This window comes from Microdochium trichocladiopsis, assembly GCF_020744255.1.
Source record: "Microdochium trichocladiopsis strain MPI-CAGE-CH-0230 chromosome Unknown B0I36scaffold_10, whole genome shotgun sequence".
In the NCBI taxonomy this organism is placed as follows: Eukaryota; Fungi; Ascomycota; class Sordariomycetes; order Xylariales; family Microdochiaceae; genus Microdochium; species Microdochium trichocladiopsis.
In genome coordinates this window covers 1,976,672-2,004,132 of record NW_025763553.1, presented here as the reverse complement: position 1 = coordinate 2,004,132, position 27,461 = coordinate 1,976,672, and the positions used below count along the sequence as shown (strand labels likewise).

At 56.3% G+C, this 27,461-nt stretch overlaps 8 protein-coding genes across 8 annotated transcripts; 7 read left to right on the top strand and 1 right to left on the bottom strand.

Annotated features, from left to right (window-relative positions):
• The first annotated feature begins 262 nt into the window (after nt 1-262).
• B0I36DRAFT_275895 (alpha-mannosidase) lies at nt 263-4,575 on the top strand. The gene is made up of 7 exons (XM_046151382.1): nt 263-556; nt 628-1,549; nt 1,624-1,952; nt 2,035-2,173; nt 2,251-2,682; nt 2,760-3,508; nt 3,608-4,575. The coding sequence occupies exons 1-7, from the start codon at nt 393-395 to the stop codon at nt 4,269-4,271; spliced, it is 3,399 nt and encodes a 1,132-aa protein (XP_046007532.1). The 5' UTR covers nt 263-392; the 3' UTR covers nt 4,272-4,575.
• Nucleotides 4,576-5,060: 485 nt separating this feature from the next.
• B0I36DRAFT_388060 (uncharacterized protein) lies at nt 5,061-7,278 on the top strand. The gene is made up of 2 exons (XM_046161213.1): nt 5,061-6,061; nt 6,234-7,278. Exons 1-2 carry the CDS (start codon nt 5,560-5,562, stop codon nt 6,863-6,865), a joined length of 1,134 nt encoding a protein of 377 aa, XP_046007531.1. The 5' UTR covers nt 5,061-5,559; the 3' UTR covers nt 6,866-7,278.
• Nucleotides 7,279-8,506: 1,228 nt separating this feature from the next.
• On the top strand, nt 8,507-8,923 carry B0I36DRAFT_251379 (uncharacterized protein; the record flags this gene model as incomplete). The annotated part of the gene is made up of 1 exon (XM_046150611.1): nt 8,507-8,923. A coding segment is annotated over one exon (417 nt), but the record flags the coding sequence as incomplete, so codon positions are not given.
• A 2,717-nt stretch (nt 8,924-11,640) lies between these two features.
• On the top strand, nt 11,641-13,861 carry B0I36DRAFT_275889 (general substrate transporter). The gene is made up of 4 exons (XM_046151381.1): nt 11,641-11,781; nt 11,855-12,808; nt 12,915-13,148; nt 13,234-13,861. The coding sequence occupies exons 1-4, from the start codon at nt 11,723-11,725 to the stop codon at nt 13,547-13,549; spliced, it is 1,563 nt and encodes a 520-aa protein (XP_046007529.1). The 5' UTR covers nt 11,641-11,722; the 3' UTR covers nt 13,550-13,861.
• Nucleotides 13,862-15,431: 1,570 nt separating this feature from the next.
• On the top strand, nt 15,432-17,289 carry B0I36DRAFT_377229 (cytochrome P450; the record flags this gene model as incomplete). The annotated part of the gene is made up of 5 exons (XM_046160536.1): nt 15,432-15,470; nt 15,550-16,579; nt 16,639-16,718; nt 16,839-17,008; nt 17,130-17,289. 5 exons carry the CDS (start codon nt 15,432-15,434, stop codon nt 17,287-17,289), a joined length of 1,479 nt encoding a protein of 492 aa, XP_046007528.1.
• A 184-nt stretch (nt 17,290-17,473) lies between these two features.
• On the top strand, nt 17,474-17,763 carry B0I36DRAFT_334266 (uncharacterized protein). Its single transcript, XM_046155325.1, has one exon. The coding sequence runs from the start codon at nt 17,499-17,501 to the stop codon at nt 17,685-17,687; it is 189 nt and encodes a 62-aa protein (XP_046007527.1). The 5' UTR covers nt 17,474-17,498; the 3' UTR covers nt 17,688-17,763.
• Nucleotides 17,764-19,999: 2,236 nt separating this feature from the next.
• B0I36DRAFT_377228 (FAD dependent oxidoreductase) lies at nt 20,000-21,426 on the bottom strand (the record flags this gene model as incomplete). Its single annotated transcript, XM_046160535.1, has 3 exons — nt 20,000-20,270; nt 20,327-20,567; nt 20,619-21,426. 3 exons carry the CDS (start codon nt 21,424-21,426, stop codon nt 20,000-20,002), a joined length of 1,320 nt encoding a protein of 439 aa, XP_046007526.1.
• A 933-nt stretch (nt 21,427-22,359) lies between these two features.
• Nucleotides 22,360-26,824, top strand: B0I36DRAFT_353994 (uncharacterized protein; the record flags this gene model as incomplete). Its single annotated transcript, XM_046157259.1, has 7 exons — nt 22,360-23,261; nt 23,366-23,788; nt 23,993-24,050; nt 24,552-24,607; nt 24,670-25,115; nt 25,168-26,084; nt 26,156-26,824. 7 exons carry the CDS (start codon nt 22,360-22,362, stop codon nt 26,822-26,824), a joined length of 3,471 nt encoding a protein of 1,156 aa, XP_046007525.1.
• Between the last annotated feature and the right edge of the window lie 637 nt (nt 26,825-27,461).

Sequence of the window (27,461 nt, the reverse complement as noted above, 5' to 3'; positions counted from 1 at the left end):
TGCCCTCGCCGCCAGCCTGACACGTGCTGTTCCGCCCCTCGACTGGCTCACCAGCTCCTCGTACAGTCGCCTTGCAGTGGACCTCGACTGACCGCCGATCTCTGCGGCTCCTCCCATCATGGAGCGCTTCGCCGATCACGTCCCCTTCATGGCCCCAAGTCCACATCCCAGTCGACCTGCCAGGGGACCCCGTTGCTAGCCCCCAAGAATGCCTTTAATGCCCGCCATGCCGTCTCCTCGCAGCACCAGTGACGCCACATCTCCTTCCCCTCACTAGAAACACGACACTCCTTTGTCTGCTTTGCTGTCCCCATCGACAAATTGGCTGCCGCTGTGTGTGATTTGGTGGTCCAGAGGCATCACAGTCCTCCTGGCACAAAACAACTGTCAAGATGTGTTCCGGTCATGGTTCTGGTTGTGAACACCCGGCCGGCACGGCTTCTGTCTATCCTGTCAAGGCAGCCGCCCCGGTCGGCAAGAAGATTACCTCCTTGTACAAGAAACGCCTGACCAACTTCTTCACGCCGGGACAATGGGAGAAGGTCAATCTCATGGCGTGAGTGGCTGCTCACTGACTGCCCTCTGCGTCCCGTTGGCTGACATCACATGTGCGTCTCCGTAAACCAGCATGCTGGATCATGGCAGATATTCCGGTGCTCCCCACGTCCAGCTCTCCGTATGGGATGCTCCCGGCACCGACAGGCCGACATTTGCCCAGGCCACCGCCGCCTCCAACGAGTATCGCGAAACCAAGGTCGGCGAAAAGTTCGGCCCCTCGTGGACAACACACTGGTTCCGCTGCGTCCTTCGGCTGCCCGAGGCCCTATGCAATGCTGATGGTGACAACAAGCCGGCTGCTCAACACATCGAGTTGCATTGGGATTGCAGCAACGAGGCCACCGTCTGGACCGCTGATGGCGAGCCTCTGCAGGGTCTCACCGGCCGCGGTGAGCGTATCGAGTGGATTGTGCCCGACAGCTTCAGAGACGGGCAAGAACACACCATCTATCTCGAAATGGCGTGCAACGGCATGTTTGGCAACGGCCCCGGCCGACCCATCTTCAAGAACAACGCCGGAGGTGACTCGATCCAGCCTCCTGATCAGAACAAGTTCTTCGAGCTCACCAAGGCGGAGATCGTGGCCGTCAACTACCCAGCCAGAATGCTCCACGCCGACTTCAGCGTCATACACGATGCCGCAATGGACCTGCCCGAGGACACGTGGGAGCAGCATGAGGCGCTCAATGTCGCGAGCCGCATCATCGACACCTTCCGAGTCGGAGATGACAAGTCGATCGAAAAGTGCAGGCAGATTGCGGCGGAATATTTGGGCGAAGATATCAACTCAGCCGAGGTCTACGCCAAAGGTGGCCCCGTCACCAACAGCCGGCGTCCGACTGTGTTCGCCGTGGGACACTGCCACATTGATACGTGTTGGTTGTGGCCATGGGCCGAGACCAAGCGCAAGGTTGTGCGCTCTTGGTCGAATCAGTGCGACTTGATGGACAGGTATCCCGAATTGACTTTTGCCTGCTCCCAGGCGCAGCAGGTAAGTCTATAAGTCTTTAGGTCACACGACACAGTGTAGTTTAGCTTGGTCATTGTGCTAATGCAAGAGCACAGTTTCAATGGCTCAAGGAAATCTACCCTTACGGCTGGGAACGTGTCAAAGCCAAGGTCAAGTCGGGCCAGTTTCTGCCCATCGGCGGCTCTTGGGTCGAGCACGACACCAACCTTCCCTGCGGCGAGTCTCTAGTGAGACAGTTTCTCTATGGCCAGCGATTCTTCCAGCGCGAGTTTGGCTTCCGGTCCACCACCTCCTGGCTGCCCGACACCTTTGGCTTCTCGTGTCAGATCCCGCAGATCTGCCGGCTTGCGGGTATGACGCGATTTCTTACACAGAAGCCGTGCTTCAACAGTGTCAATGATTTTCCGCATACAAGTTTCAACTGGTGGGTGGCTCCAAATCACAACATTGGCGTACTGGAAATATGGCTTGTATCAAGACGTGTGCTTACAATCTTTAAATCCCAGGGTTTCACTAGACGGCAGTCAAGTCATCTGCCACATGCCACCAGCCAAGACTTACTGTGCTGAAGGCAATTTTGAGAACATCACATGCAGCATCTCAAACCACAAGTCGCTCGACCAAGACAACACCGCCTTGCTTGCTGTAGGTGAAACCAGAATGGCTGCGCACCAATCAAGCTTTGACAGAGTTGTATACTGATGATATCCCTCATCGCCTAGTTCGGGAAAGGTGACGGTGGTGGCGGACCTACATGGCAACATCTCGAGCGGCTGCGTCGCCTCAGGGGCATGGCAGACACCATGGGGGGCCGGACGGTGCCGCGCACACACGTTGGTGCCACTGTGGACGAATTCTTCGACGGCCTCGAGGCCAAGGCATCAAGCCTCGTCACTTGGCACGGAGAGTTGTACTTTGAGCTGCACCGCGGTGTGTACACCACGCAGGCCAAGACCAAGGCGCACAACCGCCGTGTCGAGATTTTGCTTCACGATCTGGAGATGCTGGCCACGTACGCCTCTGTGCAAAGCGGAGGAGCGTTCCAATATCCCAAGAAGGAGCTCGATGAGATGTGGCATGGGGTGATGCTGTGCCAATTCCATGACTGTCTTCCAGGAACTGCGATTGAGATGTGCTACGACGACTCCGAAAAGGTAAGGAGCGGCGAGAGCTAGGTATTTCCGCCAACGCGAGTCCCGTCACAGGCACTAACATGAGAGTAAACTACTAGATCTACGACAACGTTTACAAGACCGTAGCTATGCTCTACCAGCAGATCCTCAAAACTTTGGACGTGCACGAGATACAGCCCGCAGAGATCCAGGTGGACCAAATCGAGACAACCACTGCGATCAACACCCTGCCCTGGGCACGAAGCGAACTCATTGACATTTCGAGCACGCAAGCTGTTATCGCTCGTGGAAGTGGTCATATGCTTGATCTCTTGCCGTTCGGAACCGAAAATGCTCACAGGGATAAGGTCACGGTGAAAGAGCTGTCTGTGGGTGTTTTCCAGCTGGAAAACGAACACCTCACCGTCAAGGTTGAACGAGGCTGCATCACGTCGATCTACGACCGCCGCGCTAGACGCGAGACACTTTCCGGCAAGGCGAACCAATACGTCATTTTCGATGACAAACCGGTGTACTGGCAGGCCTGGGACGTGGAAGTGTACCACCTCGAGACGCGCGAGGAGCTCAACGATTCGACAGCGACAATTTTGCTTGAGGACAACGGATACCGCGCGAGCGTGGTCACGGAGACACGGATCAGCCATGAGAGCTCGATCAAGACGACCATCTCCCTCAGCGCGGTGCTCGATAATACTCAGCCATCTCAAGTCGAGTGCACGGCCGAGGTCGACTGGCACGAGACGATGAAGTTCCTCAAGGTTGAGTTCCCCGTCAGTGTGAGCAACATGGAGGCCTCGTACGAGACGCAGTATGGCGTTATCCGGCGACCTACGCATTACAACACATCGTGAGTTCTTGCCTCGACCTTGCCACTTGTTGCGTCGCTTTTTTTTGGCACGCTCAGCCACGCCCAAAGTGAATACAGCTAACTCGGTGTCTTCTACAGCTGGGACATGGCCAAGTTTGAAGTCTGCTGCCACAAGTTCGCCGACCTATCGGAGCACGCGTACGGCGTGTCGATCCTCAACGACTCCAAGTACGGCTTCGCGACGGTCGGCAACGTCATGCGCCTGTCGCTTCTGCGCTCACCAAAAGCGCCCGACGGCAACGCCGACATGGGCAAGCACATTATGCGCTGGGCCATCATGCCGCACAAGGGGCCCCTGGGTGCCGCGACCGTCCGCGCGGCAGCAAACTTCAACAACCCGATGAAGATTGTCCAACGGACGGCGTCTGGCATCCGCGCCGGCACGAATCAGCGCAGAGGCGGCAAGGCGCCCATCAGCCTGAGCGGCGACGACAATCTGGTGCTCGACTGGATCAAGCGCGCCGAGGACGACGCGGACGTGTGCCATGACGGCAACGAGAACCTGGGAGCGCGCGACGCCGCGGCGGGCAAGTCGATTGTCGTGCGTGTGTATGATGCGCTGGGCGGGTTTGGCCGGGGCGTGATCGAGTCCGAGTTCCCGCTGGACAAGGTGTTCAAGACGAATATCCTCGAGGACGATGGCGAGGAGATTGAGGTTGCGCAGAGTGGTGGCGGCTCTCAGTTCGAGGTCGAGTTGGGCTCGTTTGAGGTTGCGACTTACCGGCTTGTGCTGAAGCAGTGAAGTGACTCTTCGCCTCCTCGGGAGAAAGGGGAGCACGGTGACAATGACAAGGTTAGACTGAGATGGAGAAGGATAGAGCTAGAGCTAGAGCTGGAGCATGTAGACGGCCTTGGATAGATTGCGTTCTATACTGTACTTGGTTGTTGATGATACACCAATGATCAAATTACTGGGAATGCGTTCTTTTGATGCGCGTACACTTCCAGCAAGGAAAAAATGAATGCACAGGTGGACGCGGCACAGCTCGGATGCCCCCACGTCGCGAGCTGTCCGGCGTGGTGAGCCAGACAGCGCGCGTGCTGACACTCCTACCTTTTTTGAATGGAAGCTGGGAATGTTCCCGCCCACCTGGGAATGTTCCCGCCCACCCTCGTAGAGGTCTGCCTGGACTGGACTAGGCAGGCTGGGCCCCCGCACCCGATGAATCCTCGTTCCCGTTGATCCTCGCGTCGCTCGCTGTTCGGGTCCCGGTGTAGTCCAGGTAGGGTGTCCGCACCTCACCTTACGCTGCATAAGCGTTAAGTCCGGGCAGGACGGGACAGGGCATGGCAGGTCAGCTGAGCTGCCACAACGGGGTCCTGCTTTCAGCCCTAGAGCTAGGCGCTTGTGTCCCACCAACCGACGCCTACGCACTACTGTAGGGACCTCAGGATCCCCACTTCCCGCATCCTACGAGTGGGGTGTCGGATGTTCAAAGCTGTTGCATGGAAAGTTGAACAGTAACGTGAGCTGCTCGGCCCCCAGCCCGGACGTGCGGAAACAGGGGAACTACAATTCCCATCCTGGAATGACGCATTGGGGTGCTCTTATTCTCCCTCAATGTCCGCAAAAGGAGATACTGGGAAAGTGGGAGAGTTGGGACAAGGTGAGTCACGCTCGGGCAGGATAGGGTTGGCCTTCAAAGTAAGCGTTCCTTTGAAGCATTGTACACACACCTGGATCTTCTGTTGCTGCATGGCATTTAAAGGAACCTCGTCGATTACACACAACATGCTCAGTCTTGGACGGGTTCTCTTAGTTTGCACGCATCGCAGAACGGTTACCTCGAGGTGGTAAATAATCATTGTTGAGCACTCAGTCCCTCGCGCCTTCGTAACACACACACACGCAACCGATGGAGTAGAAGCATTCTGCGCGTGAAAGCCATATCACAAATTCTATTCAAGACACCGTCAGTCTGGTTCTGCAACATCCACGAAAAAAAAGGCGCATATCCTTCAGTCATCAGTAGCTCCTGCTCTACATTTGCAGGTAGAGCCCAATCCTTTTTCTATTTGGAAAAGTCAAAATGGCAAGTCTCCCAAGGGTCACAGCTTCTCGGGCGGTCCTGGCAGCATCGGGGATCACGGCGCTCGTGGCGACGGCAGCGTCGGCCGCCGGGTTAGTCACGTACTCGGCGGTCAGCAAGCATTTTCAGATCCCCGGCTCTTCTTCTCCGTCACCACCACCGTCGTCGTCGTCGTCGTCATCATCGCCTTCCGCACCTTTCACGGTAACAAGCTATCCAGCATCGGCGACCGCGCCGGCATCATTCACCCGCTCCCGCACGGTGACCGACATCATCAACCACGCGGGCCACCGAATCACGCAGGACTCGCGGACAGTGGAGGTGCGTGCGCCAAAGGGTGGTTGTCTGAGCATCAGCAACAGCAGCAGCAGCAGCAGCAAGAGCGCTCTCAGCGATGAGGAGATTCTGGCGAGGTTCGTGAGGGCGTTTTTCGGGGGCGTGGTGTTCGCGCCGGAGGGGGTGGTGTTGCGGGCTCTCGGGCGGCGGATGGCCTGGTTTAGCAGTAAGTTTCTTTGCCCTTTTTTGTCTTGGTCGCTTTTGACCAGATGGCGCTGCTCCTGGTATCTATATGTCTAGCCCCGGGCCGCGTGCATTTGAAAGAGCTCCGATGCGAGTTATCCCGGTTTTCCGCTGTTTCACCACCGTGAAAAGAAACGTGCTAACATCCGTTGAAGAAGTACCAACCTCCTCGGCTGCGCTGGAGATCTGGAGCAAGCACGACCTCTCACTTACACATCTCCCGCCCGTGTCGTCAATCTTGTTCGGCGCGTTCCAGGTGCTGGACGCCTACATCGCTGACGAGCACCACCAGAGCCAGAGAGCTGGCATCTCCGACATGGTGACAACCCGGCGGGAGCAGGCGGACACGGCGGGGAGCACGAATAACCGTGGGGAAAAGGAGGAGAGGACGCAGCAGCCAGGTGCAGCAGAGTCCTACGTCGACATCGGCTTTGGCAGTGATGGGTCCTGGTTCGCGGGGACGCACCGGTTCACCGTCTCGCGATATTCGGGTGGTGCTGCTTCTACCTCTGGAGATGCACGTGCCAGTGGCGGGAGGCCGGCCGACGGGGCCCGGAAAGGCGACGAAATCGACGACCACGACCACGACGAGGCCGAAGCACACGATGTGCTGAAAATAAGCTTCCACGGAATGACGTGCAACCCGCGCGTCGACAGGCCGGAGAATGCGCTCGAGTGGTTCATGTTCCGCTTCCACCGCGTATATGCGGACTTGTTGTTCCGGGAGAGTGTTGCCGTAGTCTTGCGACACTTGGAGGAGCGGGCTGTTGCTATGAAAGTGAAATGACGGAGTCCCCTTCGTGGTACACCGGTAGAGTCGCGCCCGGGAGGGTTGCGCTGAGGTTGGGGGCAGAGTGTAAGTTATTGTAAGACTACTACAATGGTGGCGATGCTGTGACCTCGCCCGCAAATGTACGATATGGTGGAGGAGGGCGTTGGGGCTGTACCGCGAGCAAGTAAGACTTATGATCAGTCGCCCCAATGCTCTGTTGTACCAATATATGGAGGAAAGTAAATATTCCGCACGGGGATTGCTGTTAGCTTAGGACTTAAAGAGCCTTCGTAATTGTTGAGAAGCGCTGTAAGTTTGGTCGAACAATGTATCATCACAGCCATGTTCTGAACGGACGGAGAACTCGAGCGCTGTTCCAGCCGTCTCCTCATACTCAGGGTTGGCCCCCTTCTCTGAGTTGTTCAACCATTTGTACACCACGGGTTGGAAACGAGTTGGAGTGATAACTTGTTTGACCCTGATTAATCCATCGTCTCCGAAAATCCCCGTTGCAATTCCGTTGAGCCATGGAGAAAGGCAATCATGTGCTGGGCCGCACTTACAACTGATCTGATTCAGAGACGACGGGCAGCAGCACATTGGATTTCAGAGCACGCCCCATCCACTGACTCGAAGCTGACCAGAGACGCCACGATGCCCAGTGCAGTCAATCAGAGATCATTCAGGGTCCAGGATCGGTGACGTCACGCCCCGTTCCTCTGGCAGCCAAACAAAACAACCCCTGACTGTCCTGGAACCTTAACGCGCCACGAAACCCCTGCAGCAGCAGCCCAGAGCAGCCTGCGTGATTGGCGCACTTCCAAGAATTGCAGGACGGCACACGCACACGGCACGACAGGGGCATACACGTGCTGCTGCCAACTTGCGGGAAATGACATCCAAGCCGGCATCGACGGTGGCAGCCAGCCATTGATGGCCCCGTCCCAATTGCCCCCAAGGAGAAGGAGGACAACCATCCTTCTCTAGACTTCGCAACTGTGGCTACCGAGCCTTGATCACGCGACCGCGAGCTGAGGAACCAAGAGCAACCAGTATACAATGGCAGAACCATCCGAGAAGCATCACCAGCAAGATGCGCCACCGCCGCCGCTGGGCGAGGCGCTGCAGTGGGAGACACCTCGCCCGAAGCGCCAGTCTTTCCTAAGCCGCCTTACAGCGACGGCAGCATCGACACCGAAGAACCAGCAGCATCAGGCGACTCCAGCGGCGACAGCAGCAGCAGCGCCTGCCGCCGTCGCCACGAGAAACAACACATCAACGTCAACAACATCACCCGCGGAGAGCAAGACTGCACCAGACGCAACAACAGCAGCAGCAGCAGCAGCAGCAGCAGCAGCAGGGACAGCAGGGACAACGACCTCGCCACCAGCCCGCGGAGCCACGACAGGTCTCAAGGCCCGCCTCGACGCCATCCTCCCGCCACACCGGACCTACCTGAACGACCGCCTCTCGCGGCGCTCGCTGCTTCTCTTCGTCATCCTCCCGCTGCTCACCCTCGTCCTCTTCGTCCTCCCTCTCGCCATCGGACTCGGAGTCGGGCTGTCCAACAAACAGCACGCCAACGACAACATTCCGCTCCCTCCCGGACTCGGGGGCAACGGTAATAACGGCGGCGGTGGTGGCGGCACAGACCCGGGCAAGACGTACCAGGGCGAGCTGACCTATTACGCCCCCGGGCTCGGGGCCTGCGGCATCGTCTCCGGGCCCAACGACGCGATCGTGTCCGTCTCGCACATCCTGTTCGACGCGGCCAGCACGTCGGGGAACCCCAACGCGAACCCGCTCTGCGGGCGCAAGATCCGGATCACGCGGGACAAGAGCAGCAGAGCGGCGGCGAGGATGATTGGGAGGAGCAGCACCACCACTATGAGGGGAGCAGGAAGAAGGAAAGACTCCGTGACGATGGAGAAGAGGGCATCCGTGGAAGTCACGGTCGTGGATCGCTGCGAAGGGTGCCAGGCCGCGGACCTGGATCTCAGCCTGAGCGTCTTTACGCAGCTCGCGGAGGAGAGCGAGGGGAGGGTCGAGGGGACCTGGACATGGGCTTCATGATGATTAGAGATAGGAAGACGGAGGTAGCTAGCGGCGCAGGTGGGGAGGAACCTGAGCGTCCTGGCCACCTCCGGGGGCAAAGTGCCGTGTTCTTGGGCCGGGCGTAGGCTCTACAGATAATATGCCTAGAGAGATGAGCGACCCAGTGTTTGTTTATGATACCCATTGGCGGAAACCATGCATGCCAATCGCATCTTTTTGGTCGCCATTCATTCCAGCAGAAGCAGCAGCAGCACGGAAACGGCCCGCGCTCGGTGATGTCTTTTGTGGACCTCGAAGGGCTCATTTTCCATGCACACCAGGTCAGGCCGTGGACAGAATAAACCGGGCAATTTAGATCCAAGCCGTAAAGCACCTGTCCCGGTTTATTCTGTCCACAACCTCGCCAGGTAATAGTGCAAGTGGTCCATCCGCGTGTGTAGTGGGAGGGAACCCGCAGCCAACTGCCCGGTCGTCGCAGGTCCGCCGTGGTGCGGCAATGTGGCAAGGGGCCCCAGCAGTCGGCGCATCCAAGACTTTGTATCGGCGCGGCAAGCTTTTGCACGAGGACCCGCCATGAGTCGTGGCTTGTCCCTCTCTTGTAGATCGCGTTGCCGAACCCACCGAACAGGACCCTCTTTATGGCAAGACGCTGAGCCAGAGAAAAAAAGAAGGTTCAGAAGTTGTAGATAAGAAAGCTCCGTGGTAACAGTGACATCATGGGCCCTGCCTGGACAACCCATCAGGCAATGCACGATTGGATCTGGGTGAGAGAAGAGAGCTGCGTGGTGCACTGGTGGCAAAGAGCCCCAGTAGTAGCAGCAGTACTGAATCGAAGCGCACCGGATCAGACAATTGTACCCGAGAATGGCTGGCTGGCTGGCTGGTTCCGTCACACGATCGCCCACCAAGGCGGACAGCCCAATCCACTCCAGTCCCGTCTACAGAGATGCGCCGAGATTGAGCAGCGTGCCGCTCAATGCGCCTGCGTGGGAGGAAAAGGGCCGTCTCCGGTCCTTTCTTGGTAGGCAAGCAGCTCTGGGGCCCTGTGGGTGCCGCTGTGCACGAAAAGAAGCCGGCACGGCAGGGCTCTCAATGTGCTGCGAGATGCCATGGCGAAAGACAGCAACAACCAGAAGACAGCCTGTCTGCTGCTGTAGCAGAACGTGTCGTGGGATGCACGAGCGCGGGTGGTTCACACTCCATAACAGGGCCGATGCTCGGGGACTTGCTCGGTCGGCCTAACCGGGGCCGGTTCCATCGCGCTCAATGTCCTGGTGGATACAGCCCGCGCGCGCACTCTCTCGTCTCTTGTCTCTGGTAGCTGTAATGAAGATGGACAAGGAGGCTTCAGGGAGACGGCTGTCTTGACAAGTATGCTCAGAACTTGGTCGGACTGTTGGCCTTGGCGGATTTTGTCCACGTGGGAGGAGGAGGATGGTGTTTTGACGATTCAGCAGCAGCCACCAGACGGGCAGAATGACGTGGTAGTGAGCCGGTGGGCATCGTCATGGGGGGGTGCCGCCGCCCGTGCCGGTGCGGGAAGGGCGTTCCATCTCGCAGGGGATACTTGCAACCACAGGGCGGGTCCGTCGGATCGCGGCAGCCAACGACATGCTTCTTTCTTATGCGGCTCTTCTTGGGTCCTCTACACTGGTCTTCTTTTGTCTTTTATGGGCCCGGCCTGACTTTAATGCCAGACAGCTAGCTCACCATCGTCTCGGCAGTTGCCCACTTGCCATTGATTGACGTGCCCTAGCAGGGGCGGGTGCCAGCAGGGCCCGGCCTAAAGAGCCTCTGTTTTTTTTTTCTTCGGTCCGGCCTTGAGCTTTTCGATGACGACAGGTCGCTGTCCCATGCTAATTACGCCGAACCTCGATGCAGGCGAGACAGGGTCCTTCCTTTGTCAGCCTCTGCTGTTCAGGCTGGCTATCCCTGTCTCCACTGTAAAGCTCTTCTGGTGTCCTTCCATCGTTCCAAAGTCAGACTTCTCAGGTCCAGTATGGAGCACTCATGTCCGAGATTTTCCTTTGCCTCTGAGCTCTGAACGTCACGGGACACCCAGGATTTGACTCGCTAGCTCCGGTACGACCCTCGTCGTCGTCGCCGCCCATGGCTCGCTTCCCAACATGGGTTCCGGTCTGTGGCCAATGTCCCGGGGCCCGATGCTTCGCTCTTCGGCTGGCCACAGGACCCTGACAAGGACGCCGCCTCGGTGTTGCCTCCTTGCAAAGTACGTAGCTCGAATCTTGGCAATGGCATCTTACCCACTTACATGACGACGAACGGCCTGGCCGGTGATGCTCGGTCATTGCACGTCACGGCTTACATACACATTCACACACACTTACACACATACGTGCCCCGGGGGTCAGCTCGAGCGCGTCTCAGATCCTGCTGGTCTCGTGTCTTGCCCGTGGGGATCGCCATCATCGTCACCACACCGTGCATGCAATAAATGTTCAGAGGCTCCCCTTCCCCAGTTCTCTCCCCGTTCTCACCTGCTCAATTTCCCCAGTGGTCTTTCCTTTTTAGCTTTCCTCATCCCACGTTCTCCCCCCCTTTCCTATTCCACCATTAGTGAGCTTGTCTATTGTTTACCACCTCGGGAGCAATAAATCTTGGATGGTCGCCCCCTAAACGACTGTTCTCCAACCAAAGTTGCCCAACCACCAGGAAAGAACAACGAAAGATAACGACAAGATGGGCTTCCTCAAGAAGAACACCGACCAGGTGGAGTCGTCTACCGGCCCCGATGCATCGCATCAGGACGGTGCCACCGGTCCTTCTGCCGCGGCCGGCAAGCAGAGAGTCACCTTTATGGCCTGCTTCCTCGGTCTCGTCGCCAGTATCGGTGGTTTCATGTTTGGTTATGTCAGGTCAGTCTTGAGCGCTGCCGCTGTCGCTGCTTACAATGTATTTGTACTAACACAAGGATTTTCAACGGGACAGTGGTCAGATTTCCGGCTTCTTCAACATGAAGGACTTCGGCCGCCGCTTCGGCGAGCCCCTAGGCAACGACGAATACTACTTCAGCGCCGCACGCCAGGGTACAATGGTCGGCCTCCTCCCCGTGGGCTGCCTGTTCGGTGCCCTCATCGCCGGCCGCCTCAGTGACGTCCTCGGCCGCCGCCTCGCCATCAGCTTGTCCGCCATCTGGTCTTGCGTGGGCATCGTCATCGAGATATCCAGCCAGAACGCGTGGTACCAGTTCGCGATCGGCCGCTTTGTCACCGGCATCTCGATTGGCTCCCTCTCCGTCGTCGTGCCCATGTACCAGTCTGAGAGCAGCCCGGCCATCATCCGTGGTGTTCTCGTCTCGCTGTACCAGCTCTTCATCACCTTCGGTATCTGGACCAGTTATATGGTTGAGTTTGGCACCAACAAGATGGAGAACTCCGCCTCTTGGCGCATCCCCAACGGCCTGGGCTTCATGTGGTCCTTGATCCTGGGTGTTGGCATTCTGTTCCTCCCGGAGTCCCCCCGTTTCGCGTACCGCCAGGGCCGCGAGGAGGAGGCGCGCAAGACGATTGCCAAGCTCGCCGGCGTCGAACCACACGACCGCTCGGTCCAGGATCAGCTCACGCAGATTCGCGTCAAGCTCGACGAGGAGAAGAACATGGAGAAGGCCTCGTGGTTCGAGATTTTCACCGGCCCCCGCATGCTGTACCGCACCGTGATCGGTGTTGTGCTCCAGGCCGGCCAGCAGCTCACTGGCGCCAACTTCTTCTTCTACTTTGGCACCACCGTTTTCAAGTCGACTGGTCTCGATGACTCGTACGTCACCCAGATCATCCTCGGCTCCGTCAACGTCGTCTGCACTTTCGGCGGTCTGTACGTCGTGCAGAAGTTCGGTCGCCGTCCCGCTCTGATTGCCGGTGCTGCCTGGATCGTGATGTGCTTCTTGTAAGTTTCTGACGGTCCTCCTTGTTTTTATCCGCAAAACATAATCCGCATTCCAAGTCTCCTCGAGCGGCCACCGCTGACCAGAGAACCTTCTCCCTTCGCACAGTGTCTACGCCTTTGTCGGCGAGTACGCCCTCGACTCGAAGAACCCCATGAACACCCCGAAGGCCGGCTCCGTGCTCATCGTCTTCTCCTGCCTCGCCATCGCCTCGTTCGCCGCCACCTGGGGCCCGCTCGTCTGGGCCGTCGTCGCCGAGCTGTACCCGGCCCGCTACCGCGCGCACTGCATGGCTCTGGCCACCGCCAGCAACTGGTTCTGGAATTTCCTGATCAGCTTCTTGTAAGCAACTCCCCCACCAACCCGCAGTATCTACCACACACACACTCAAAGAGCCTCACTCTAACTCACATCTTTCCCAAAACAGCACGCGCTTCATCACTGACGCCATCGGCTACTGGTACGGCCTCGTCTTTGCCGGGTGCTGCGCTGCCCTCGTCGTCATCGTCTACTTCTTCGTCATCGAGACCAAGGACCGCAGTCTCGAGGAGATCGACACCATGTACGTCCTGGGCGTCAACCCCATCACCTCGTCCAAGTGGGACGGCAGCAAGGCCCCCGGCAGCAGCTCCGGCGACAGCAGCGAGGAGGGAGTCACCGCAGAGGGTCTCGCCGTCGGCGCGGGCGCGAGCAGTGCTGCCGCGGCGAATGCTAGTGCTGGCGCTACTGCTGCGCAAGTTTAGAAACTTCCACATGCAGTCTTGAAGAAGGAAGAGCGAACGTGGCGCGTTTGGGGGTTGAAAGTGTATCCCCTCCCCACCTTCCCACGCCGGTATATTTGTGTATATGTGTACAACACCGTGTAGCAATTGTATCCAGGAAAGCGACCTTCAAGGAATACCAAGCAATTACGGTTTTTAATTTCTCGGCTGCGGTTTTGCTGAAGGACTATTAGATTGCCACGGGAGTAAATACTCTCCCTTATATTTTTAATCGAGGAGTGGCATGGTACCTTCTAAAGAGCACATATATATTACCATAAATTACTAAGCAAGTATGCTCAAAACCTGGCTTTGTACCACCCGGGATGCAAACTTCGACAGCATGATATTGTGGAGATGTGGAGAAAATGCTGTGCAGTCGAGGGATGGATGGTATGTGCTGGAAAGTTGAGAAGGCTCCAGTACTTAGTCCTACGTAACCCATGCGCGCTTATCGAAGTTCTTGAATGGGTACGAGTGGATTCTCTCCTCGAACCGCAAGCGCGATGGCAAGTATCTCTACTGATCTCTAGTACTTTGGCGATAGTGGGCTCCTGATGGAGTTCCAATGTACGTCTATCAAAGGTCTTGTATTGTCCGCTCTGATTCCTGACAGTTCTACTTCTACACGATGTACATACCGGAGCCTCGCTCTCAGCTCTGAGCACATGGACGACGGGAAGAAAACCTAAGTCAACCATCGTCGCAATGAAAGACATGAAAGAGCCTGTGAGTATTCATAAGAAGTCCTTTTCCGTCCTTGTCACCAGCTCTCGCCGGGTGATGATATAGTTCAGCATATAACAGTTGGCAGTCGGGCTACAGTTGAACCGTAGTCTGGGACCAGCGTGCCCCCATGCTTTAGATATGGGCAGGCTGTCCGGTGCTTTATCTAGACCGATTGCAGACACTTACATCGAAAAAAGTATCGAGCAGACTTGATCTCTCGGCAATCATGCGCAGCTCTGCACCCGGAGGTCGGGATGAGAATACCCCGACAACGTTGATGATGATTAGGCCGTGCAGCCGTACATAACGATGCATACGGTACATGTACAGCCCGACCGCTCTTGTACTCGGCCTCCACAGCCTCCGCGAAAGGAGATCCCAAGTCTACCCCGGACTAAGTATTGCAGCGATGGGATGCGGGGGGTCCCACGGAATCCCGGAGCCAGGGAGCGGAGATCGGTCATCCGGCCCAATCCCGAACCCTCTTACGAGCGACCCCTACCGATGTCTTGTTTGCTGCGCTTGCTGCGCTGCCGCCTGGGCAAAAGGTGTGTTGGGTGGGTAAGCCGTCAGATTGACATGATTTACGTCTGCTTTGCTTCTAGGAGGCCGTCGTTCTGGGAATTCTGACATCGTCCCCTTCGCTTAAGCACCCTCAAGCCTGGACGACGATTGGTCGAGGAATGGGGAGAAAACACCTCCTGGGCCAGACGCTTACCCAACCGCATGAACTAGCACCAGCACTTGTGGTCCCCCTTGTCCTCACGGCTTTATCGGGTCAGCTTTGGAGCGAATCCCGTTAACAGAAACGGCTCGGAGCATTATCACCTCCATGCGTGAATAGGCTATCGGCGACTAAACAGTTGCATAGAGCACAACTTTCACCGGGTCAGCTACAACCCGCCCCTTATGCATATCCTATCCGCACTAGGTTGCGGCGCCCTAGCGCGTATTGAGAACATGTCTGCTGTGCCTGAAGCCAATGCCCTTCATACAAATATGATAGCCTCGACTCGTCTGCTTCTAAGTTTGAGTCGATGATTGTAGGTGACAGCCACGACAGCCACACTCTCGCAGCGTTCTTCCCGTCAACAAGGAACTGGATGACTAGCCAACCCCACAGATTTGACCAGAGATGACGTTTCTCCACATAGCGGTAGCCGCATCTGTCGCGGTACGTCCAGATCCAATACCAAATCGTGTAGGTGTATAGCTCTTGTTGCCCAGGTAGCTGACTTGACCCATGCGACCAGGCCGGCTTCTTACTGGCAGCGCGAGCCGTGTATCTCCTCATCTTCCACCCTCTCGCCAAGATCCCAGGGCCAAAGCTCTACGCTCTTACCGACTTCATCTCTTTGTACTACACGGTGCTGGGCGAATGGCCTGCGAAGCTCAAGACGCTTCACGACATATACGGCCCCACGCTTCGCTTCGGGCCCAACGACGTATCCTCCATCGCCCCGGAGACATGGAAGACCGTGTACGGCCACAAAACACAACCGGACAAGACTTTTGAAAAGGACCTTACGTTTTATATCGAGTCGATAAATGGCGTTGACAATATCATCAGGGCGGACAAAGACGGTCACAGGCGAACGCGCCGCGTGCTCGCACACGCCTTCTCCGAGAAGGCCCTACGGGGCCAGGAGGAGCTCCTCAATAACTATACTAACCTCTTCATCTCCAAGATTACCGACATGGCCGCGGCTGGAGAGAATGTCGACATTATGCACTGGTACAACTACATCACGTTTGACCTCATCGGCGATCTTGCCTTCGGGAAGCCCTTCGGCTGTCTGGAAACCGGTGGTTACAACCCATGGGTGTCCATGATTTTCGAGGCTGTCAGATTCGGCGCCATAGGACAGGTTGTGCGTAGATATCCTTTTCTGCGCAAGATCCAGCACGGGCTTGTCCCAGCCAAGTTGGCCCGGAGTTTCGCTGAGAACAGACAACTCAGCCAGAGGACGGCCTTTGAGCGCATGGATCGTGGCAGTATCGGGCGCCAGGACTTCATGGACTATATCCTCCGGCACAATGATGAGAAGGGACTCTCCAAGGAAGAGATCGCCGCCAACGCACTTGTCTTGATCATTGCTGGTAGCGAAACGACGGCGACGCAGCTGAGCGGGACGACGTATTACCTTCTGACCAACAGAGACAAGTACGACAAGCTCGTAGGCGAGATCCGCCAGAGGTTCTCTTCCGAGGACGAGATCAACATGAACAGTGTCAACGATCTTCCGTATCTGTTGGCGGTTTTCAATGAAAGTTTCAGGATGTGTAAGTTGGGCCACCGATGTGCACACAAGTTGACGGTACTGACAAGGATGTCGATACAGATCCACCCGTGCCCATCGGACTGCCTCGACTTGCACCCGCTGGCGGTGAGACCGTTGATGGCTTCTACCTACCCCAAAATGTGAGCCCTCCGGCCCTGAGCCCCTCTCTACAACACGAGATCTCCTCCTTGGCGGCACATCAGGTGGTAGGGACCAGAGACAAAGGACTGGTTAGTTGCTGACAGTTTCTCAACCTCTAGACCAGCGTTTCAGTGCCTCAATGGTCCGCATACCATTGTGAACAGAACTGGACCGATCCTGAGCGCTTCGTACCTGAGCGCTGGCTCGGCACCGAACCAAGATACGCCAACGACCAGCGGGATGTTCTCCAGCCTTTCTCGGTGGGGCCTCGGAACTGCATTGGAAAGAAGTACGTATTGATTCACCACAACCCCGTTGCGACAGCCTCAATCGCTTGAAGAGTTTCAGCTTGGTTCGAAGCCCAGTCATATGCAAGGACATTCGTGAAGCTAATGGATGTGTATTTTAAGCCTGGCTTATGCCGAGATGCGCCTGATCCTGACACGGTTGTTGTGGCGCTTCGACCTTGAGCTCTTACCCGAGAGCCGCAACTGGAATCAGCAGCGCGTCTTCATCCTGTGGGAAAAGCCAAACCTTATGGTCAAGGTCACGCCCGTGCAAAGGTCTTAGTCCCCTCCACTCCTACAAGGGTAACTCAAGGAGATTTGGCACGGTATCTCGTAGATCCGGGCAGCAGCAAGTAGTGCTGGCTGAGGGCATTCAACGCATGAAATCGATCAATATGTTATCTATGTCAAAAGGGCAGCCAGAAATAGACGAGGGCTTGATCTTGAATGCGGGTGGCCTTGTCGGTGGAAATTTATGCATGAGTGATCGCCATGTGTGCCCAAAGGTCGACGACGTCAGGTGCGGCGCCTACCTGCACATCAGCAAGCACCGATTCCGCCGGGGTGCCAATCACCCATGACCGACTGATGTACGCTAGACGATATCCTTGCTGTCTTGCCATAGTAGTGCATCTTGGTTACGCTGAACCCGCCCCTTGCTTATGCGGATTTGCTTGCTAATGGCAAACACCGGTCATCATACTACCATCCCTCGCTGCAGCACCGTCCCTTTCTCCACCAATAGATACATCATGACAGAATTAGTTCGATAGCAGAAGGTCTGTCCTCGTTCTTCAATTGTCAAAACTCGTCGCAGCCCAGATTTCTGATATGTTGGCCAATTTGAAACGTCAGTCTCAACAAACTTGCGAACAAGGACACTAGCGGCTGCGACCCAATTGATTTGTGTTCATTTCTCGTTTTCTGCCCGACAAGCAATAATCCCGTTGCACCACCCTGAAAATGATCGTCTCAGCCAGTGTCAACTTACTTATGGCGGTGCTATCGACGGTGATTGTTGGACTTCGCTTCTTCAACCGCATGATTGTACGAGGCCTCAAGCTGAACGGGTCCGATTGTGAGTTTGGAATTTCCATACTGCTATGTTCATTGTGTCTCTGGGCTGATGATCTGTGCCAGACACGATCCTCAGTGCCACAATCTGCCTATGGACGCACTTCGGCGCAATTGAACCATGTGAGGAGAACAAGTTGGGCATAGCCAGCCAAGAAACACACAGACTAATACTCCCTTTTTAGTCTATAATGCATACATGGCCTGGCTGGAAAACCCAGCTGCTTCCGCAGAAGAAGCAGCGCTTGTCAAGCAATCCGTGGTCGTACGTTTCCGTCCACATCCTAGCACCACGTCGTCTGCTGCCATGCTGACACGCGAAGCGTGAATGAAACAGGCAAATGCCGTTGCGGGGAACGCCTTGTGCTTCGGCCTCTGCCTCTCCAAGGTCTCGGTATTCCTATTCTACCTCGACCTGTCACCAGTTCAATGGTTTCGGTGGCTCAACAGGATCCTCATCGGCATCGTATGCATTTACACGTTCATGATCTCATTCCTGTCGGCCTTGTTCATGGCCGCCCGTCACGTCAGGGAAATCGCCGCTCTTGAAGAGAAGCTCAGCATGCCGTTGCCACTCACATATGCGTGGCTCAACTTCTCGACGGAAGTTGTGATCTTGCTCATGCCCGTGGCGGTGATTGCACCGTTGCGGTGATTGCACCGTTGCGGATCAGTCTGCGCGAAAAGATCTCGCTGTTGCTCCTGTTCGTGGCCGCGACGAGGTAAGTGCCTGATCTAGTCTATTCATCTACTCTCTCGCAAGCACTCTATTACTTTGATTACAAGGAGATGGCTGTTCCGCGCTCACTCATGAGCCACACGACATCCCAACCTCCTCCCTTCACCCTTATGCTGTGACTGATTCGCAGAATACACGCTGACTCTACTTGTTTACTCCCTACTAAGTGTCTGCGCGATAGCAGGCTGGAGAGCCAGCACTATTGTCGGCGGGATAGATGACGAGCCGGTCCACCAAAAACTCCAACGCTCGCTCACGCTCGCTGCCATCGAGCTGGGGTTGAGCATCATGTGCGCCTCCATGCCGCTCGTCACGCAGTTCTTCACAAAGTTCCTGCCGGCATGCTTCAGCCTGCAGTGCCGCAAGTTGAGAGTCCGGCGCCTGACTGCGGAGCTCAGCAGGCTGCGTGACAGCCGCGCAAGTCATTTCCGCTCGGCTCACCTATGCTTGGGCTCGGAGTTGATCATGCTGAACACCGGCGCAACGAAGTCATGGCGCAGTCGACGGTGGTTGAGAGGAACCGCCAGCGCCGAGCAGAGAAGGCCTCGTCAGCACAGTTGGATCACCCCAGGTCCCCGAGGCAGCAGGAGAGGAACTCCATGTTTTCGCCGCTCGATTCTGTGATTTTTGTCAGAGACGACGATTTTGTCATGTCGTGTGTGGGCGGCGAGTCGGCCGAGGCTTTGGGCATTATTAGTGTTGATCACGCAGTTCAGGCTGGAGATAATAGTGGGTTGCGGGGACAAGGCGGACATAACCTGGCTTGAATTCAGCTGTCACGTCGACACGGCTGAAAGGACGTGCCCATGAGGTGGAACGAGCTCATATATTGATTCCTCCAGCATCCGGAAAGTGAGCAATCAATTGGCACTCCTTCTTATTCTTATTTCATCTACGTATCTAGATATAGAGCTCAACTAACAGACCTTTTATATCCCGGCATCATTGATCCCATTTTCCAATCACTTTCTTCACATAAAGTTGGGTAACAGTCAGAGTTCAACTAAGAAGTTTAGCCAGAGCTTTCTATTAGAATACCTCTGAACACTTATCAATACTTCGATGAGAACCAACAAGGCTAAGAAACAAGGCGTTCCAACATTACTCTCATATGCATCGTGTCTCAAGTGCATGAGTCTATCAAACAAAGTCGTGCGCAGAAAATTGTGCCCTGTTCATCCTATAGCTTCGATGTCCTCACAGGCTCCGTCAGAGCCTTCATCTCCTCCCTCGGCCAGTCGGGGTTGAGAACGGGATCGGGACGCTGGCGATCCCAGCCCCATTTGTCAGCAAGCTGGGGCGATAGGCCACCCTCGAGCATCTGCACAATGTACTTGCCGAGAACCGGGAAGAACTTGTAGCCGTGGAATGAGCCGCAGGTTGCGACGTAAAGACCCCTGGCTGCAGAGTGCGGGGAAATGATGAAGTCTGAGCTCGTCGTGAAAGCGTCCCTGCAGTTCTGTGTCAGTTATCGGCGGGCTGACACGAGGCTGAAAATGCAGCTTACCAGCAAATCCGGTGCTTCTCCATCTTCCAGTTGGCAGTCTTCTTTCCGTAAAACACAGAGTTGGCGTGGTCAATGTCCGCTTTGAGCTTCTTGGACGCCTCCCACTGAGCATAATCCTTTGCTGCCGGAGGAGCAGAAAGCCATCGGCCGGGCAGGACTTCGCGCACATTAGTAAAAATCTTTTGCCCCCACCACTTCAGTTCCTTGTCCTTCGTTGGCGGCAGACTGCCGATGAACGGGCCTGTCTCGAAGGTTAGCAGTTGTCAGAAGCATCAGTAGCAGAGCAACCGACCTTGCGCTGTGGTGTAGCCCTGAACGCCGACAGGCATGTTGGCATAAGTCTTGTACGTCTCATCATCAAGCTTTGTCATGCCGGTCGTGATACCACCGGCCACGATCCTCGATCCAGCGCTGATGTTGGGCCGCCCGCTGCTCTCGGCGCTGTATTCGAGCAATGTGGGCGTATAGGCGCCAGAGCAGAGAACCGTCTGGTTGGCGTGCAGGATCTCGCCATTCGCGAGCCGGACACCTGTGCAGTCCCCGTTGGTGTCAAGCTGCACTGTCTGGACCTCTGCGACCTTGTACTTGACACCAAGCTCGATGCACCGCTTTGTGACCGCCCTCAGGGCGTCTCCAGCCGCGGCCCATCCGCTCGTCTTGTTCACCAAGACCGCCTTGGCCCCCTCATAGTCGGCGTCCGAGAACACGCCGCCGTACAGCTTGCGGGCCTCCTCGACAGGAACAGCGGCCAGATCTGCCTGGCGGCCCAGCCGCTTGTAGTTGTCTATGACATCCTGCGCGTATTCTGTGCGGCAGATCCAGTAGATGCCGGTCTCGTGGAAGTATGGCTGCCACAGCGGGTCGGACTTGAAGATGTCCTGGGCCTCGAGCGCCAGCTGGCAGTACACAATGTCATCGTAGTCGGCCCGGACGACCTTGTTCCAGTCCCAGGATGCTGCTACGCGGCTTTCCGCGTCGTATGCATCTCTATCGACCAGTGTCACCGAGGCGTCTGGGTATTTCTTGATGAGGTGGTAAGCGGTGGACACGCCGAATACCCCGGCGCCGACGATGATGTATGACCGTTCTGACGAAGCCATATTGTCTGTTTGCAACGATGGAAGGTGACTTGGTACCCGAAATCAAAAGCAAAGATGAGAGGCGAGAGAGAGGTGAAGCGCTTGATCCCATTCCGTTCAGGTTATGAGTCTGCCGGAGTGATAGCTGCGGCCTGCAACAGCTCACACCGCCGTACAGTGTGGGCGTGCACAGAATGGACACGGTGCGGTATCGAGGGCCGGCATCGCTCCGCCGTGTATCCCGCTCACGTGACGTGTCAACTCCTTCGTGGCCCAAAACTCTAAACGCAGTAGGGTCACGTCACCCCATGGTGTGGCCTGCAGATCGTGGAGCTACCAGGCGACCGTTCAGGCGGCAATGCACAGGACCCCTACCCCGTCACGCTATGCATGGACGTCCGGTAGCGGAGATAGCAAGCGGCGGAGATTGAATTCCTCGCTGCACCCCATGCCAATCTGGTATCTCGCACAACAGGCTTCACGGCGCCATTGTTTTCGCTGTTTCAATGATTCGATCACAAGATGGCCTGAAGCCTGATTGCGGGCGGCGACACCACTGACGGACGCCGCTCACGTGAGCGTATCTGGCACGCTCCCACGGAACATACGTCCCTCCCAGCCCTCCCGGTCACATGATCGGAAGTCGACGACCATCTCGGTGTGTAACGGAGGTTGGGCCTTGGCCAGGAGAAGCGCCAGATGAGACGTAAGCTAGACTGGGGGGGCCAAATGGCAGCTGGGCGGCCATCATGGTGTTATCATGGAGGGGGAGCTCATCGAGATAGACTCAATCACCCATTCATGAATACTTAACATCAGCCGCATGGCTTTTCATGGAGTCATCTAGCTTGCTCTCTAAAAACAAGCTCAGACCAATACGGTCAAACATCTTGAAGACTGTCAGTTGTCAACAATAACAGCAACATCATCAGCGTCATAATCATCACCAACAACATGCTCGACTTGCTCACCACCAACTGGCCCCGCCTGGTGGCCTTTACTGTCTCGGCCTCAGTCATTGGCATGATACTATCTTACTTCTCCAGCTTCACCAGCTTCTTCACAACAACAAAAGCATCCAAGAATGCCCCCAAGGATGCAGTCAGAGCCCTGCCGGGCAGCTGGTACATCTCTGAAGAAATGTACCAGCTAGAGCGGCGCGCCATCTTTTCGAAACGGTGGCTACTCACCACACACAAGGCGCGCCTCGCAAAGAATGGCGACTGGCTGCGATACGAGGTTGCTGGATACTCCTTTGTCATTGCCAAGGACCGGACTGGCGCCATCAACGCTTTCCACAACATCTGCCGACACCGTGCATACCCTGTCGTGACTGCGGACCAGGGCAACAACTCGATCTTGGCTTGCAAATACCACAACTGGTCGTACACTCTGAGCGGCAAGCTGACCAAGGCGCCCGAGTACCAAGAGCTCGAGGGTTTCGACAAGTCCAAGAACGGTCTCTTCCCGATCCACGTGCACATCGACCGCAATGGCTTTGTCTGGGTCAACCTCGAGGCAAAGGAGAAGCCCACCATTGCGTGGAACGACGACTACGAGCGCATCGACGAGCAGGAGCGCTTCAAGGCCTACAACTTTGAGGACTATGTCTTTGACCATACCTGGGAGATGGCTGGCGACTACAACTGGAAGATTCTGGCTGATAACTACAACGAGTGCTACCACTGCCCGACCACCCACCCGGACATTGTCAACGTGGCCGATCTCGACGCCTATGCTGTGAACACGGACAAGGCCTTCATCCAGCATCTCGGCAACCCGACTCCGGAGCAGATTGCCGACGGATTCAACGTCGCTGCCACTTACTACTTCCCGAACGCTTCCATGAACGTCTCGTAAGTCTTCCAACCTCCCCAGACCACGGGTGTTGGGCATTGCACAATCAAACCCATTTTCACGGTTGTGATACCACTAACACGACATTCCTTGTCCGCAACAGACCCCACTTCTTCTTCATGCAGCGATTCGTCCCCAAGGGTCCCAACAAGTCGGTCATGGCCTACGAGGTGTACCGCAACAAGAACTCGAGCGACGAGGACTTTGACAAGATCAACCAGATCTACAAGCGCATCATGTCGGAGGACAAGCACCTCTGCGCGGCCGCGCAGGCCAACATCAACGCCGGCATCTTTGTCAACGGGGAGCTGCACCCGCGCCTCGAGCAGGGCCCGCTCTTCTTCCAGAACGTGGTCAGGCAGAGCGTCGTTGCGCACCACAAGTCTGAGCAGAAGGCCGGCAAGGAGATCTGGCCGGCACGCCAGGTCATGCCGGGCAACAAAGGTGGCCAGGTCAGTGAGAAGGACATGGATGTGTGCTCGTCTATTGGGGCTAGTTGTGCAGCTGGCCGGAAAGACTTGGAATGGTGAGATGGTCTGATGTTGTGGGAAAAGGGGTTGGGGGGAGGAGTTTGGAGCATCTGCATGGTTGTTTTACGCTGTATGTGTGGTAAATTGGCAAGCGAGTGACATGTTTGTTTCAGTTTGTTTCATCGTTTTCAGTGGCATTTTGAGATCAGAGAGCTTGTATATAGTCCATTAATAATGAACCAGACTGCTACGCCCTATAGTTTAGCCTCTGTGCCCGGTTCCGTGGGTTTTGATGACGACTGTGTCGATAGGCGGCGGGTGAGGGGTACTGATAAGTGCGAACGCCTTGGTGCTGCTGGCTTAGTCATGGCCCGACTGCCGCCCCCCCCTCCTGGTTATCGGCCTCTAGTAGTCTCCCCGTCCACCACTCCGACCGCCTCGCCTTGCATCCCTCGTCACCACGCCGGATCGCGTTTCATCTCATCACAAGCCATCTCAATGGGGCCCGAGACATCATGACGCCGCCGCTGGAGGGCACAGGCTCTCGTGGGCGTCGAAAGTCCCACAATGCATGCTTGCCCTGCAGGTTCGTCCCGTCCCAGCTGGCGTCCTTTTGGGCCCGTCATACTAACGACTACGTGCAACAGGAGGAAGAAGAGTCGCTGTCCTGGTGAGAAGCCCGCTTGTTCGAGCTGCACCCGGCTGAATCAGCCATGCTCTTACGCACTTGCGATGCCCGCCCCATCGCGGAGTGGCCATTCGGTATGTAATGACCGGATGCTTATCACTGGGCGATGGTCTCTGACAAGTCGGTAACAGGATGAGAGGCTGGCCAAACTGGAGGAGAAGCTTGACCGCATCCTCAACAGAGAAGTGTAAGAGCCCTCCCTCCTGTACGAAGAGTCGAGGCGGGCCCGCTAATCACACCGTGGCACAGTGGTAATGATAATACACCTCGGCCGAGGCCAGGGAAAGAGGTTGCTGCTGGCGGTGACTCGGACCGGTCTTTCTCAATGTCTCCCCAGCGCGAACGCAGCAGCTCCATCAGCCATACGTCGCCAGTGGTCAGCGAAGGAACGGCGTCTTACGGCCGGCCTGCTAACCCAGACATCACTCGAGCGATCCAGATTTACTTTCAGCGCTGTCATCGACAGCCAATCTGGTGCTTCGAGCGTGAAGACGTGCGCGACCAAGCATCCTTGCCCGACGAGCTCATCTACAGCATTCTCGCTTTAACATCACGCTTCTTCTCCCTCAGGCGTACTCAATTTCAGCGTTATGGCAATGATGCCAGGAGGCTCATCATGCTTCGGCTCGCAAACGGATCCGTTGCCCTTCCCACGATAGAAAGCCTTTGCTTGTTGGCCTATTCGTCGTTCACGGGTATGTGCTGTCGTACTAGAGATCTGCCAATACAAGCTGACACCACGTGTAGATGCCAATATTTCTCTGGGCCAGTTCTACCTTGGTCTCGCCGGGCAACTCTGCCAGTCTGCCATGCTGGACAATGTATCATTGTATACGGCACGCGATCCTCAGAATGAGCGCAAGAAGAGGCTCTTCTGGAGCCTGCAGCTTCTGGAGCACTTTTACGGAAAGGAGACAGGCCGACTATGCAACATGCGAGAGATCGGTCGACCAACGGACCCGTCGTCAAGCGAAACTCCCGGAGCGGACGGACCACAGAGTCCCAGGCCCCCTTCATTACCCAAAGACGACTTGGGCTTCGGGATGGGACCGGACGAGCCCGGAATCTGGAACACGGGGGCCTACCTTGGATGGATCTGGAGTCGCGTACGAAAGTATGTAGCCGACTGTACTCAAAACATACTCAAAGAACCCTGGAGACACGACTCCATGTACGCAAGGGTGTCGTCCGATTTCATGGAGACGGAAAACAGGATCCCGATGTGCCACCGATACGACTCGATCAAGTTCTACGAAAGAGACGTGGGCGAGGTGAAGCGGAACCACGACTACTGGGCGCCGTGGCTCAAGGAGCAGATGACATACCACATAGTGCCGACTGTGCTCAACCACCCTTTTCTGTACATCGTGGCCGCTCAGCACAATCCCAATCTGGCGATTCCCAACACGTTTTGGAAGAGATCCTCGGAGCTGGCGCTGATCCACGCTACCTGGATCGTCCGCATCATCGACATGATTGTGGAAAAGCAGGTGCCCCTCACAGACCCGTTCTTTGGGCACGTGGCGGCCATTGCGGCCACGGTCCATTTATACTACTGCTGTGCGGCTGCAGCAAGACTGAAGGAGAAATCGCATACGGACTTTGCGAAATGTAGAAAGTTTCTGCAGGGCTTTCTTCCTTTCTCCCCAGCCTGTGTCGCTTTGGTAAGTGGGAAGGCACGCCGCGCACGCTTGGCGATCCTGGATATATGGCTGACTCGATTGTGGAACTCTAGGATCGCAATCTGGACAGGATGACGCGAATAGCAGCTTCGGGATCAGAGGAAATGGATGTCCACGAATGGGTACCGTCCAGGATCTACCTCAGCATCCCACTAATGTGGGACGTCTTGCAATTCAACTGCTCTTCCGAGTCGCAAGATCCGTCAATGGGTGCCATGGGTGATCTACTAGACCCATCGCTCGCGCCACCACCGCACAAGTTATCCGGCCGCCCAGAGCTCAGCGAGGAAGATTCCATATTGGAGATCCTGGTCGCCTCATCACCAGAGATCACGGTCGACACTCGGGACGGAGGGCAAGATGCGCCTTCATTTTCATGGAAAGCCCCACCTCGGATATCGCCAATGGCTACGCCCAGGACAGCATCACGCAACAACACGAGTGGCAGTACTAGTAGCATGATGATGGGCGTCACTAACACAACGACAACATTCGTGCCGCCACATACACAACCACAGCAGCAACAGCAGCAGCAGCCGACTGACAACCTGACATTCAACACTACCCCGTGGCTCTATGCAGACCCATCGCAGGTGCTCAGTCTAGGGGACATGGCGCAATGGAATGACCCTTCTTCGTCGCAGAACAATGTCGGACAAAGCAGGGGCGGCGCTGCGCCTTGGTGGGAGGAGGGGACGTTCAACAACGCCATGTTCCGGTAGATTCAATCCACAGTTTCAGCCTGAATGATGACCAGGACAAGAGTCATGATGTGTCATTCGGGCACCAACGGCGCCTTTCCGTGCAGAACATGTGGCCAGTCGCTTTGACGCGCAAGCCAGGGGCAGACCGAGTTCTAGTGTGCGGGGAATGCAAGGTGGCGGAAAATAGCTGCATGTTGGTGTATTGCGTTGTTGGTAACAAAGTGCGGGAGCACCAAGCTGTCGCATGGCGTCCAGTCACAGGCAATGTTATTACGCGGGTTTCGGGCTGAATCCGGCGCGGAACACACGTGAGCAGATCACGGGAACAAGCGGGCCTAGGATGTTGGCGAGTCAAGCACTCTGCATAGAGCAGACAACAGGCCGGTCTCCGCCTCGCTTGGATATCACATGCGTGTTGCCCTTCCAGCATAATACACCAGGGATTGATGAGCAAGCAGCCCGTTCTCGGCACTTGTCACCTCGCCAGGTATACATGAGGCGGCACCGCCGGGACAGCCAATGAGACCACGGCTGGCATGACCACAATGGGAAAGGGGTCCCCTTATCTGCCAAGACAGCCATAGGATTTTCCCCAGACCGTGGCCCAGGCCACACATCCTTCCAGACCCCCTGCCCTGGCAGACAAGCAGAGGGG

What these genes read in the sequence shown, in the direction of transcription:
- B0I36DRAFT_275895 (XM_046151382.1), top strand. Translation starts at nt 393, where the DNA reads ATGTGTTCCGGTCATGGTTCTGGTTGTGAACACCCGGCCGGCACGGCT. An exon ending in CCGCATACAAGTTTCAACTG is followed by an intron (nt 1,953 to 2,034) that starts GTGGGTGGCTCC and finishes TTTAAATCCCAG; the next exon opens with GGTTTCACTAGACGGCAGTC. An exon ending in CCTACGCATTACAACACATC is followed by an intron (nt 3,509 to 3,607) that starts GTGAGTTCTTGC and finishes TGTCTTCTACAG; the next exon opens with CTGGGACATGGCCAAGTTTG.
- B0I36DRAFT_388060 (XM_046161213.1), top strand. Translation starts at nt 5,560, where the DNA reads ATGGCAAGTCTCCCAAGGGTCACAGCTTCTCGGGCGGTCCTGGCAGCA. An exon ending in GCGGATGGCCTGGTTTAGCA is followed by an intron (nt 6,062 to 6,233) that starts GTAAGTTTCTTT and finishes CATCCGTTGAAG; the next exon opens with AAGTACCAACCTCCTCGGCT.
- B0I36DRAFT_334266 (XM_046155325.1), top strand. Translation starts at nt 17,499, where the DNA reads ATGTGTGCCCAAAGGTCGACGACGTCAGGTGCGGCGCCTACCTGCACA.
- B0I36DRAFT_275889 (XM_046151381.1), top strand. Translation starts at nt 11,723, where the DNA reads ATGGCCTGCTTCCTCGGTCTCGTCGCCAGTATCGGTGGTTTCATGTTT. An exon ending in TTCATGTTTGGTTATGTCAG is followed by an intron (nt 11,782 to 11,854) that starts GTCAGTCTTGAG and finishes TCAACGGGACAG; the next exon opens with TGGTCAGATTTCCGGCTTCT. An exon ending in TGGATCGTGATGTGCTTCTT is followed by an intron (nt 12,809 to 12,914) that starts GTAAGTTTCTGA and finishes CCCTTCGCACAG; the next exon opens with TGTCTACGCCTTTGTCGGCG.